General features: G+C 39.9%; 1 protein-coding gene across 1 annotated transcript; it reads right to left on the bottom strand.

Moving 5' to 3' along the window:
* Window positions 1-447: 447 nt before the first annotated feature.
* Window positions 448-13,584, bottom strand: LOC136700218 (uncharacterized). The gene is made up of 8 exons (XM_066675500.1): window positions 13,369-13,584; window positions 11,178-11,302; window positions 6,083-6,165; window positions 5,545-5,634; window positions 4,591-4,662; window positions 1,429-1,583; window positions 753-865; window positions 448-610 (listed from the first exon to the last, which is right to left on the bottom strand). Exons 1-8 carry the CDS (start codon window positions 13,582-13,584, stop codon window positions 448-450), a joined length of 1,017 nt encoding a protein of 338 aa, XP_066531597.1.
* Window positions 13,585-14,742: the final 1,158 nt, after the last annotated feature.

The raw sequence follows: 14,742 nt of genomic DNA, 5'->3' as shown, positions 1-14,742 counted from the left end.
GAGCTACAGCGAGGCTAAGCCGTGTACTTTTTTTTTTATTAATGTCAGTAGTCACACACATCTTCACTAATGTAACTAAAATGGCAACTTCCAGCGTTTAGAGATGACTAGAATGACTATAGCCTGAAATGCTAGCTCAGTTTAAATTAATAAGGCAAAATTTGGATATTCCATATGTCTATTTTTGCTGTAAGTAGAAAACGATTTAATACGGACCCTTCACTTTAATGCCTTTTCTGGCTCTGTAGAACTTTTACAGAAAAAACACCAAAAACATGACTGATCAGGTTTAGAAGATAAGATTAGATAGGACTGACACAATCAGGTGTAATATGTTAAAAAAAAAATTGTATATATATATATATATATATATATATATATATATATATATATATATATATATATATATATATATATATATTTACAACATTTAAAACTACCTCAATTTTACTTTTCACAGATATATTTTTTCAGTGTTTGGCATGAAGCATCAAACCATGTGTTTATATTTCCACTTTCAACTCCCAGAGCTGCGCAATTCTCTCCTGAAGGATCAACCACTTTCCAGTTATCAGGTTCACCAGAGCCATTCTCATGCTCATACCAGAATCTGCAGGGATACAAATAACTTTATTTCATTTTCTTGCTCCATTTGAAAATTCTCTCTCCATAAAGTAAGTTTTGCAGTGCAAGAAATGGAGAAACACAAAACATACATTTTTAAGAAGTGCATGAGTTAAAACATCTCTTACGTTACTCCTGTCTCAGCAAGGGACTGGTTGTTCAACCACTTCCACTGTCCCTCTGTCTCCAAATCATTCAGCCCAATCCAGCGAGTCTCTCCAGCATATGAAGATAGAAAATCCTGAAGCAAAATGTTGGAGAAGATTTTAATAAATTATCGAAATATTAATATTTGCTACGGGCATCATATTCTCATTTCACAAAGCAAGTGAATAGGTTTATTATTTGTTTATATGTTTTTGGTGATCCACCCAAGCTATAGTCAGTGCCAATTACACTCACAATGTCCCCCACCCCAATAATCTTATGCTACAATTCTCAGTATGTGAAGACTAGTACAAGCATCTTCTGAGACATAACATTGTTTCAAAAAACTGCAAAGGCCATGTCATTGGAGCTCAACACACTTGGAGAAGAGCACTAAATGTCCAATTCTGTTATACTAACTTAGAGACTCCTGCATTGGTTAGTTTAATACTGATGGGAGAGTGGGAGGGATTGTTTCCCACCCAGAGATTGAGAACATTTCTTATCTCTTGTTTATGGATGTCTGTGCCATCATCAAGGAGCCATTAGAGGATGGTAATAATATTACGTTCAGGACAGTATAATTTTTGTTTGCATTTTTCTAAGAGTTTTTGAATGGAAAAAATTGTGAAGGACAATAGAAGCCTTTACGCTCACCTGTTCCTCTCTGTTCGTGATTATAACCATATGTCCTCCTTTCTCAGTGCAGGAATCCTGACTCATCATCCAGTTTAGTTCATCAGTGGAGAAGTAGTAACAACTTGCACCAAAAAATCTCCATCCTTCTCCACACTGTGCACATTTCTGACATTCTATTTGAAAACAGATAAACAAAAGGTCTCTCTTGAAAAATGTTTAAAGATTTTAGTTTTAATTTTTTCTTTTTTTTTCTTTTTAGCTTTTTGAGTGAATGTGTTGAAATAACTATGGAATAGCCAACTTATATTTATTACAAAGCAAAATAAATCTGAATCTGTAATTCTCTTTCATTCTAAATATGTGTTACGTAAAAATGAAGAAGCTAAATATTTATGCATTCAAAAAGCTTTTTTAACTTATAAGAATCAGTATTTTAATTCTGTACCTAGCTGTTATAAATAAAAAGCATTGTTCTGCTGTTGAAGACTGACAAAGCACTTTGAAAGCTCCTTATGCATTTCCAAAAAGATCTCAAATCAGACGAGTATGGTTGGCCGGTAAAGTTTTTACACTCTTCAGATACTTGCTGATATTCCCAAACAAACACTCAAATAATGATCTAAGCATTGGTTTTGGTGCTCACGAGATCACAAGTTTAATCCTGGGTAATGCCTCAGACAAACGCAGCCCTGAGACCTAGAGAGTACAATGCCCCTATCCCCAATCTCTCTTATTATAGTGCTTGCGACTGGTGCTTTGTGTGTAACCTGCCATTGAACATGCAACTGAAAAATACATCAAAGTTGTATCAGGTCCATTAACACACATTTGTAGAGAAAATAAATTCAGCCAAAATATTTAAATGTTTACTAAGCTATTATACTCATTTTTGCCACTTTTCTAAGTGAGGAATTACTCATGACTGTTATTGTTATTAATAGTAATATTAATAATAATACATAATATTTGTATAGCTTTTTCAAAGACACAAAAAAATGATTACAGAGTACATTAATTTGAAAAAGTAACATCAGTCAACCAAAGAAACAGCAACTAATGGAATATTAAATAACAAATCCACACAGATACAGGACAACACACCAAACTACTCACAGACAGCGACCTGAGGTGGGGATTTAACCCTGGAGCTCTGTGACAACTAATGAAATATTAAATAACATTTATTCATTTATTATCTGTAAGCGCTTATCCAGTTCAGGGTCGCGGTGGGTCCGGAGCCTACCTGGAATTACTTGGCGCAAGGCAGGCACACACTGGAGGGGGCGCCATTTCTTCACAGGGCAACACACCCACTCACACACTCACACCTACGGACACTTTTGAGTCACCAATCCACCTACAAACGTGTGTTTTTGGATTGTGGGAGGAAACCAGAGCACCCGGAGGAAACCCACACAGACACAGGGAGAACACACCACACTCCTCACCAACGGCGATTGCTCTAGGAGTGCAAGGGAAGCTCAGCTTCCCCTAAAATGTCAAAAAATAAGTGATCAAAAATATATACTGTTGTGTGTACATGTCATTGAATAAATATGCACTACAACTCGCTCAACTTTTGTTCAGAATCAGCTTCTTTTCACTGGTAAAGACACAGCTTTCCTCTCAATCATTCCCACAGCTTCACAGTGCTTTAAATGATGCTTAAAACATTCACCCGGAGGAAACCCACACGGACACAGGGAGAACACACCACACCCCTCACAGACAGTCACCCAGAGGAAACCCACGAGGACACAGGGAGAACACACCACACTCCTCACAGACAGTCACCTGGAGGAAACCCACACAGACACAGGGAGAACACACCAAACTCGTCACAGACAGTCACCCGGAGGAAACCCAAGTAGACACAGGGAGAACACACCACACTCCTCACAGACAGTCACCCGGAGGAAACCCACACAGACACAGGGAGAACACACCAAACTCCTCACAGACAGTCACCCGGAGGAAACCCAAGTAGACACAGGGAGAACACACCACACTCCTCACAGACAGTCACCCGGAGGAAACCCACACAGACACAGGGAGAACACACCACACTCCTCACAGACAGTCACCCGGAGCAGGACTTGAACCCACAACCTCCAGGTCCCTGGAGCTGTGTGACTGCGACATCTATCCTGTGCCACCATGCTGCCCTCTTAAATAACAAAGGAAGGCAATTAGCTGAATTATAGTAAGTTTTAAGATTCATGTAGATAATATAGACAATACAGAACCAGTGTATTTGAAGTTTATATTTAAAGAGACATATTTTGATTGACCGCGACCCTGAAATGGAGAAGCGGAGAAGAAAATGATGATGATGATGATGATGATGATATTTTGATTGTTGGAATTTTGATTGTTCACAGTTTGAACCTTTTTGTTCTTTTTAAAAGGAATTTTTTTGCTGGAGAAACAGTTGACATGGTGAGGCTGGAGGCATGAGGTGTGTGAGAGGGGGAAAAAGTTATTTTTTGTTGAAAAGACAGTCAGTGAATTGTTTCTTTTAGTGATTTGCTTTTGGAGAAAATGGTTGAAAATAGGTGCTGGGAGTGTGTGGGCAGTTAATAAGACTGGAGAGATAAATTATCAGCATGTAACAAATACTCATACAAACACATATCTTGGTTTAAATCATCAGAATGCAACACAAGTTTCGAATATCATATTGCGAAGTTCAGAGGTGCAGAAGAAATGACAAATACTGAGACTCAGAATGACCTCACTTAAGTTTTGTAGTATGTTTCTCAAAAGAAGAGCAGCGGAATGAAGTGCAAAACCCATAGTGATTGACAGGGTGATAGAAATGCTTAACAGATTTAATGTTGCAGATAGAAATGAGCCTTTTAGCTGACCGGTGATGCAAAGCTGTAGGGACATTGAACAGAAAGAGCTTATGTCAGATAGGGAAAATGGAAGAGAGTGGAGATTCAGAACCAAGTCAAGGGTCTGTCCTCTGGTGTGAGTGTAAAGGACTGGACTGGAAACTGCAGTGCTCTGAGGAAATCCACACTGATACAGGAGAACACACCAAACTCCTCACAAACTGTGCCACCCAATATTTAACCAATCTCAACTGAAATATGTGTGAATTGTTTGCAGTGTTTTTGTGTGGAGGCGTTGAGCAGTAACGTTAAAGAGTGAGAATAAACAGTCTGTGCCTTTTACCGCTGCATTGAGAGAAACGTTCTTGAGTCCGGCGATGCTCAATCTTCAGCTCTTCATACTTCCTTTCTGTTTCTAATGCAAAAATAAATGGTGTTACTTTTTCTTTTTTATTAGCCTTAATTTTCTTCCTCTAACAGATTTGTCATTCAGGAGAAACAAACAAACATAATTTTGTTTCTGATGACTTGTCCCTGGAATTGCATTGCCACAGTTATTTGTTTCATAATTTTGTCCTGTTGTTTTGAAATAATGAATACTTTTGCATACTTTTGATGCAGTATCTCAAAATAATTACATAATTGAAGGTTTTGATATAACTATTCTGAACGACCTACTGAAAATAAAATTTAAATTTGAGATTTTGTTTAGAAATTACTTATTATTTTTCAGTTTTTGTGAGAAGAGTAGGTCAAAGTAATTGTATGTGTAATTATTTTAGACATTTCAACTGAAATATGTGAATTGTTCATGAGATATAGTTTGCTGAGAAGAAAAGTTAGAGTAAAAAGGAAAATCTGTTCCTCTTACCATTGCACTGAGAGACGTGTACTTGATCCCTGTAATGTTCAACCTTCAGTTCTTCATAATGTCAGTTAATTTATTACTTTTATTTTGTTAGCCTCCATTTTGTTTCTGTAACTGTAACTGCATAGTACTGTGGCAGATTTGGAACGTGGGAGGTGGTTGTTATTTTGGAGGAGTATGAGTTTAACACGTGAAGAGTATAGGTAACATTCTATATTAAGTTTCATTAAACTGGAGTAATTTTCAATTCATAAACATTTCAATTATTTTGAACAGGTGCACCCTCAGTTTTGTTGTACACAATACATTTATTTGCTGTAAATGTGTAAAGATAATTTCTACTGTGTAAAACTAATATATTTTAAACCCATGACCAGGGAAATAAAAAATATTCAAAACAACAAGCGAGTGAAAACTCTTCAGCCGTACCTTTGGCGTTGTGTTCCTGCACTGAGAGTCTTTTTACAACTCTGGAATTATCCTTTCTCAGTGCTTCAAATGAAAGACTTTTATTCATATCTGTTCAATAAAGAGAAAACACCAGAGGAAAATCACACAATGAGGAAAAAACATGGAATTTACAGTGACGTGAAGAAGTTTTTGTCCAACCCACACCAAAATATTACCAATTTTGAATGCTGCTAATTTTTTTTTCAGCATGTTTTTAATGTCCCCTGCTGAACCATTATGTGATGAGAGGAATCAGAAGTAGAAAGCTAGAAACAGTGCTGGTTAAATAGTCCCCTAGATAGAATATCATGGTGTATGGAATGCAAAATTCACTTCATCCATCCATTAACAGTTTGTATGGTACATTTTTTCTTTTTAAATGTTTTTTTATCACAAAGATTTTTCTTTCACTGTGTTCTGTGTTGTTCTTTTTTAACAGACAGTGCTGCGAGGATCTAAACACAGAACATATTCAACATTGTGTGCTGAGTTAGAAAGTGAAACTCTGAATACTCACACAGGACACCCACAGCACAGAGACCCACCAAAGCACAGAGCAGAAGGAGAGAAAGCACAGGTACGACACACTTCAGACGTCCTCTAAAACAAAGAGAAATCCTCTCTCTCACTGACCAGTCAGTGTGGTCCCCACCATCTGAGAAAAATCACACTGTCACTTCAAACTCCCAAAGAATTATAAGGACCCTTTGTTCTTAAGGAAATTCAAAAGAAAACTGGTATTTTATCTTTCAAATTCTGATGAAATGTTGATGACTCTGGATAAAATCATAGAACATATATTCAACTGAAAATGAGTCTTTGTTTTTTTTGTTTTTCTTTTATTGTATATATTATCTGTACATCTTCACATGCTACACAAAGTAATCTACTTTCTTTAGATAATGAGGAATGATTATCAGCTCTTTTGGTAATTACAACATCAATTTTCAAAAATAATGGGACATTTTGCAAAATGCAATAAAAACCACATATGATTTTAAAAAGGTTCTTCAAACCCCTGACTATATTGTACTCTACTCTGGATATAGGAAATAGTCATGTCAGCCATGTCAGTCAAGCACACATACTCTGTGTTTTCAAAGTCAAAATGTTTTACTGTAACTCATGGCACTGTCCTGCTCTGTCCTCTTCTTGGGAAGAAAACTGTGGTTTTTACACTTTTTCTTTGTTAGCATTCTGTGTGGTCTTTTGGGAAATAGAATCTTGTGTTCATTTTTCTCAAAAACAAGCTCAAAATATGGACCCCTCTGACCACTGAATACTTTTTCACAGTCTTTTGGTCCATTTCAGATGACTTCACGGTCCATTTCTGGGCTAAATTAATACATAATTCCTTTTTTGCAAAATACAGTTTCAGGTTGCATTTCTCAATGCAACAGAAGAATGTGTAAAGTGAAAATAATTTCCCAAGTTCTCATTTGTCTGTGTCCATCATGATACCATGACAGTTTCTCAAACAATACCATGTGCGGGCTCAATGTTCACACACAAACAGCAGTGGTTCCTGAATATTTCAATTATATTATGAACAGTAGATGGTGAAAGATCTTGACAATCTTGCACTGAAAACACAGCCTTTTGAAGTGATTGAATTTGCTCATAAAGTATGGGACAAATTGGTAAACCATGACGCATCATTGCTTGCAACGTCTAAGCCTTTTGTGGATGCTCCTTTTATATGCTGTCTTGATGATCTCACCTTTTACCAGTTAAACTGTTAATCCTTTTCAGTTTTTATATTGTCTCTGTCCCAAAGGTTTTGAGTGTGTTGCAGGCATCACATGTTTTTGTTTTTATATTTACTGAACATTATTTATTTGTACGTTGTAAATTGGGAGAACTTAAAATATTACAGTTTTATTGATTTTATTGCATTTTTAGAAATTGTCCCAACTTTTCTGGAAATGGGGTTTGTACAACATAAACCCCAATGCACAGCTGATCACAAACATCCAAATAATTAAAAAAAACTGAATCACATAAAATAAGTTTTTAATCTTTTTTAGATTTGAAATAATTTGAATAAGTTTGAAAATCTAAATCAGAGAATAGACCTAATGTGCAGTGGGTGACTGTTCCATAGTCTCTGTACTATCTGCAAATCTGAGTTTTAACTGAGACCATGGAACAGCCAAGAGAGTGAAAAGAAAGAGAGAGAGAAATTTTTTTAACTTTCAGATGCAATTCACCTGAAATTTGAGAAACAAATTTTGAGACCAGCAATTAATTTGCCTTTAAATTAAAGTCAGGATCAAACTCACACCAAGGTTCTCAACCTGAACTTTCACATGTACTGACAGTACACCAGGATATTTTAGTTAGCTGTTGCATGATATAGAATAATGTCAGAAGTTTTTCCAAGAAATAATCCCAAAACCAACAAGTAAGGATACTCTACCTGAGGGAGAATGATATCCATCAGTTCTGGGAGTGCGGGATAGCTGAAAATCAGCATTTCCATGGATGTGCTCCATTTAATCAGCTCCAGCTCACACCACAACCTCAAAGCAGTTCATATCAGGAAACTGTGAGGCACTTACATTTATATAGATACAGACAGGAAACGTGCTACTGTAGAATCTCAACTTCATGCATTGATTAATTTTATCGGTCTAATTCAGCTCTTGCAGAACTTATAATATGTTAATAATAGCAGTAAAATACATTAAGTATGGAGTATTATCACTATAAAATTATGAGTCAATATCTGATGTGCAATATGTTCATATTTTATACAGCACAACTTACATTCATTTACCTGATGTGCAATATTCATGTGCAATATTTTTCTGCTTCATATGTATATTACATTCTATGCATATACCTATTTATTATAAACACTGCCATTCCTTGCTGCTATTATTTAATTTCATAGATATAGTGCCTTATTCTATGTAGTTGTATTGTCTATAGTTGATTGTGAGTATGTCTATTTAAATTACGTATGGTCTATTTTGCCTAGCACATTAGAGTTTAGAGAAACGGAATCTCATTTAGCTATGCACTGCTGTGTGTTGTCTAAATGACAATAAAGTTCACTTTGACACTTTGACATGATTTAAACTATTAAGAGTTCACCCATCATACCTGCTCTAAAAATACATTTTCTCCCTGCTGCACAGAAGAGCAAGTGATTAAATTTGATTAAACTGCATATCAGCCTGGGTAAAAAGTGTCTGTCGTATGTCAATTTATGGTTGTATTATCTGTATAAAAATTTGCTACATTCCTATATTTCATTGCTAAGAGTCGTATACAATTCCCAAGCACTGGGCTGTGGAGCAGGGGAACTGTTGTTTGGATTGTTGAAGCTCAGTTCAGTACCTCTGGGATCATGTGAATAGTGTTTTATCCAGAAGTGATTATCCATCACCAGCATAGGACCTCACTAATGATTGTGTGGCATCAAATCTTCACAGTACTGTTCCAGTATGTAGTGTAAAATACTCTTCTTATTATTGCTATCTATGTATTCATCAATAATACACACATTGAGCTAGATGGCATCTAATCATTTTTATATATCTTTTTTTTATTTATGTTTTTATGAGTTCTCGTCAATGTAGTATTTTATATTTGAACTTTTTTTATAAGGAGTATTTCTGCCTTTATTTTATTTTTCACTACATTCATTTTTTTTGTGAAAACAGTTCAGAACTTCACACGTACACATGCCACACACACAGAAGCTGAATAAACAGGTTAACCACATAACTTGTCTTTACAGATTCAGTTTCCTCCTGAGATGATTTGAAGGGTCTTGTATCATTAAGTTACAGTTGAAATCAAAATTATTTAAGGAACATATACCATATTTTAACATCAGTATTTCTCTAGAAATATAGATAATGTTTTGCTGCATAATGAACATTTCATACAGTATGCTTACAATATAATCACCAGCAAAATCTATAAATTGCACAGAATATTATTGCCATATTTAGGATAAATAATTTGTTTTGATATTTTGTTTATATTTAAGAAATTCTTGTTATTTCCAATTACATTTAGTTTTTTTTTGTACTTGACAGAAAATATTGAATTTAGGGTAACTCCATGTAGCTACTAAGGTAATATACTATTTTTCAGTTGTTTTACCATAATTTCTACAGAATATTTGTAATTGCGTAATTCATTCATAACAATGAATACATAACCAGCAGTTTTTCACACTTTTTACTTAATTTTTAATGGGCAATGTGTAAATGACATGGATGACAGGAGCTGATTGACAGGTAGATTTATGTCAGTGATGAGTCATTATTATGGATCAAATTAGAAAAATAAAATGCACATAAAATGTATGTTTATAAAAAGAAAAACATTAACATTTAAAAAGGCTGCCCTATTGCATATGGGATGTTTCTCACTAAAAACTGCAAAAAGAAAAAGCTAGCAGACAAAGCATTATGGGAGTTAGCCATGGATGCCATTAGAAATGGCATTAATATGGAATTTCCTTCTTGTACAATTTTACCAATATTTTGTTCTTCATGGGTTTTAATGTGTGTCCGATTACATGCATATATTGCACTATGGGTGACATTAGGAGTGAAAAATGTAGGAAATCCATAAAAGCAACATAAATCAGTCCAGACCTATCATATTTTGTACAAATTAATTATGAAGTGGTTGCAGAGCAGTATAGAATTGTGTTAACAGCATATAAATATATATTTACAGTCAACCATAGGTAATGATGTCACTGATGTAGATATTAGTGTATGCCCAGGAATGGGCCCAACACACTGCTGTCGATCAGAGATGAAATTACTGAACCAGACTGTGGTGTTTTAACCAAAATTATTTTTTTAAAGACTCTTTAAAAGACTTTAAAAACAGAGAATGGTCAATTGAAGACAAACAGTGGGTTTGTTATGTCAGTAAACCTGAGCCCAGTGTGAAACTCACTGAAATCTCCACTATATTTAACTAAAATTCCAGAGTGCTGTGTTTTGATCTATTAGAAAGTCCGTCTATTTCATGGGCATCTACATAACACTGCAGGAGTTACTTTTACTCAAGACTAGGCTCCTCTCTCCTTGAATGATGAGAGACTTTTAAACCCAAAATTAAATGCCACAAGAATGTCTTAAAACATTTTTGAATTATGACAAATTTCACATAAACAGTTTGTAGCATAAACAATTGTTCACAGTGGGGAAAGCTTAATCTAGCTGAATTCCACCATTTTAAGGTGGGTGGTCCCAAAATGCTAAGATCACAGAGTAATTTAACACACAAGGGATGGGACATTAACAAACACCCAAAAGACCCCAACCTTTACCACACACATCAACATCAGCAGAGCTCAATCATTTGCATAATGAAATCAGCATAATGCAATAGTTAAGTATTAGTATTATTGTTCTCCTCCTTGGATCACCACCTTAACATGGTGGAGGGGTTTGCGTGCCTGCGTGAGCCTAGGAGCTATGTTGTCGGGGGCAATAGCCCCTGGTAGGGTCTCCCAAGGCAAATTGGTCCTAGGTGATGGGCCAGACAAAGAGTGATCCATAAAGACATGGATGAAAAAGAGAATAACGTGGACACAGCCTCCCTTGCCCGGAGCAGGGTTACCGGGGCCTCACCCTGGAGCCAGGCCTGGGGGAGGGGCTCCTTGGCGAGCGCCTGGTGGCCGGACTTTCACCAATGGGGTCCGGCTGGGCTTAGCCCGAAGGAGATACATTGGTCCACTCTCCGATGGGCCCACCACCTGTGGGAGAGGTAGTAATCCGGGTCTGGTGCATTGTGGATCGGGTGGCGGTCGGGGTTGGGGGCCCTGGCGTTCTGATCCTCAGTTACTGAAACTGGCTTTTGGAACATGGAACGTAACCTCTCTGGTGGGAAAAGAGCCTGAGCTGGTGCGCGAGGTTGAGAGGTACGGCTATATCCGGCTAGATATAGTTGGGCTCACCTCGACACACAATATGGGCTGTGGAACCAATCTCCTTGAGAGGGGCTGGATGCTCTTTCACTCTGGAGTTGCCCAGGGTGAGAGGCGTAAGGCAGGTGTGGGCTTACTCATAGCCCCCCGGCTTAGCGCCTGTACGTTGGGGTTTACCCCAGTGGACGAGAGGGTAATTTCCCTGCACCTTCGCGTTGGGGAAAGGACTCTGACTGTTGTTTGTGCTTATGCACCGAACAGCAGTTCAGAGTACCATGCCTTCTTGGGGACCCTACAGGGAGTGCTGGAGAACACTCACCCCGCTAATCTGAACCCGAGTGGTGTTCAGTTATTGGATTTCTGTGCTCGTCACAGTTTGTCCATTACGAACACCATGTTCGAACATAAGGGTGTCCACAAGTACACCTGGCATTAGGACACCCTATGCCGCATTTCGATAATCAACTTTATAGTCGTATCATTTGACCTGCGGCCATATGTTCTGGACACTCGGGTGAAGAGAGGCGCTGAGCTGTCAACTGATCACCACTTTGTGGTGAGTTGGATCAGATGGCGGGGGAGGATGCTGGACAGACCTGGCAGGCCCAAACGTGTGCTGAGGGTTTGCTGGGAACGTTTGGCAGAGGAACCTGTCAGAAAGATCTTCAACTCCCACATCCGGCAGAGCTTCGATTGCATCCAGGGGGAGGCTGGTGACATTGAGTCCGAGTGGGCCATGTTCCGGACCTCCATTGTTGAGGCGGCTGAATGGAGCTGTGGCTGCAAGGTTGTCGGTGCCTGTCGGGGTGGCAATCCCCGCACTCGGTGGTGGACACCCCCGGGTGAGGGGGGCTGTCAAGCTGAAGAAAGAGTCCTATCGAGCCTGGTTGGCTCAGGGGACTCCGGAGGCAGCCGACAGGTACCGAGGAGCCAAGCGGCTTGCGGCCTCGGCAGTCGCTGAGGCAAAAACTCAGGTGTGGGAGGAGTTCGGTGAGAACATGGAGAACGACTTTTGGTCGGCTCCGAGAAGTTTCTGGCAAACCGTCAGGCGACTCAGGAGGGGAAAGCAGTTTTCTACCAACACTGTATATGGTGGGGGTGGGGAACTGTTGACCTCGAATGGGGACGTCACCAGACAGTGGAAGGAATACTTCGAGGATCTTCTCAATCCCACCAGCATGTCTTCCGCAGAGGAAGCAGAGCTTGGGGACCTGGTGGGGGGAGGGGGGGGGGGTGGACTCGTCTATCACTGGGGCTGAAGTGGCCAAGGTGGTAGGGAAACTCTTTGGCGGTAGGGCCCCGGGGGTGGATGAGGTTCACCCCGGGTTCCTCAAGGCTCTGGATGTTGTGGGGCTGTCCTGGTTGACACGTCTTTGCAACATCGCGTGGACATCGGGGGCAGTGCCTCTGGACTGGCAGACTGGGGTGGTGGTTCCCCTTTTTAAAAAGGGGGATCGGAGGGTGTGTTCCACCTATAGGGGGATCACACTCCTCAGCCTCCCCGGTAAGGTCTATGCGGGGGTACTGGAGAAGAGAGTCTGATTGATGAGTTGAGTTGAATCTCGGATCCAGGAGGAACAATGCGGATTCCGCCCTGGTCGTGGAACACAGGACCAGCTCTTTACCCTCGCTAGGATCCTGGAGGGTGCATGGGAGTTTGCTCAACCAGTCTACATGTGTTTTGTGGATCTGGAGAAGGCATTCGACCGTGTCCCTCGGGGTATTCTGTGGGGGGTGCTCAGGGAGTATGGGGTACTGGGCTCTTTGTTACAAGCTATCCAGTACCTGTACAAACAGAGCAGGAGTCTGGTTTGTATGGCTGGCAGTAAGTCCGACTGGTTTCCAGTCGGAGTTGGACTCCGTCAGGGCTGCCCGTTGTCACCGGTTCTGTTCACAATTTTTATGGACAGAATTTCTCGCCGTAGCCAAGCGGCAGAGGGTGTCTGGTTTGGTGGTCTCAGGATTCCATGTCTGCTTTTTGCAGATGATGTGGTCTTGCTGGCTTCATCGAGCCGGGACCTCAACCTGGTCCACCAACTCTTGCTGGACCAGTTTGCAGCCGAGTGTGAAGCGGTAGGGATGAGGATCAGCACCTCCAAGTCCGAGTCCATGGTACTCAGTCGGAAAAGGGTGGAGTGCTCTCTCCAGGTTGGAAGTGAGATCCTGCCTCAAGTGGAGGAGTTTAAATACCTCGGGGTCTTGTTCACGAGTGAGGGAAAGATGGAGCGTGAGATTGACAGGCGGATCGGTGCAGCGTCAGCAGTAATGCGGGCTCTGTACCGGTCCGTTGTGGTGAAGGGAGAGCTGAGCAGAAAAGCAAAGCTCTCGATTTACCGTTCAATCTATGTCCCAACCCTCACCTATGGTCACGAGCTTTGGGTAGTGACCGAAAGAACAAGATCGCGGGTACAAGCGGCTGAAATGAGTTTTCTCCGCAGGATGTCTGGACTCTCCCTTAGAGACAGGGTTAGGAGCTCGGACATCCGGGAGAGACTCGGAGTGGAGCGACTGCTCCTCCACGTCGAGAGGAGCCAGTTGAGGTGGTTCGGGCATCTGGTTCGGATGCCTCCTGGACGCCTTCTTGGAGAGGTTTTCCGGGCATGTCCAACGGGGAGGAGGCCCCGGGGCAGACCAAGAACACGCTGGAGCGACTATATGTCACGACTGGCCTGGGAACGCCTCGGTATACCCCCGGAGGGTAGAGTCGGTGGCTGGGGAGAGGGAGGTCTGGGTTTCTTTGCTCCGACTGCTTCCCCCGCGACCCGGACCTGGATAAGAGGTGGATAATTGATGGATTGTATTATTGTTATTAAAACATGAGTAATTATATCCTGCTCTGGCCATAGATTTAAAAAATAAATAAATAAAATAATTACTATAAAATACAGTATACATGCATCACTGCTACCAACACAGAATTTGTACTTAAAAGTAATTTTTCTGCTCATTATATTTGATTTTATTAAGTTGCCCTATTTGACTGCTGCACTCAGCACTTATACCTTCCAGTGTATATTTATATATATTCTTGTTGACAGGTGCATGTGTGTGTTCCTGTGTGTGTTAGAACTCAGGTTGGGATCATTTTTAACAGATGGAGACACATCATCAGTAAACCAGACTGAAATATTTCAGGGCTGCCAACAACTTCATCCATGACTGTATATAATCATAAAGTTACTTATCTATTTTACTTATATATAAGTATTCACACCACTTTTCTGATATTAACTGTGATTAATCACATTGTCCCATATTCACATAAATCT

This window comes from Hoplias malabaricus, chromosome 6 (genome assembly GCF_029633855.1).
Source record: "Hoplias malabaricus isolate fHopMal1 chromosome 6, fHopMal1.hap1, whole genome shotgun sequence".
NCBI classification, from domain to species: Eukaryota; Metazoa; Chordata; class Actinopteri; order Characiformes; family Erythrinidae; genus Hoplias; species Hoplias malabaricus.
This window is presented reverse-complemented; position numbering and strand designations above follow the sequence as displayed.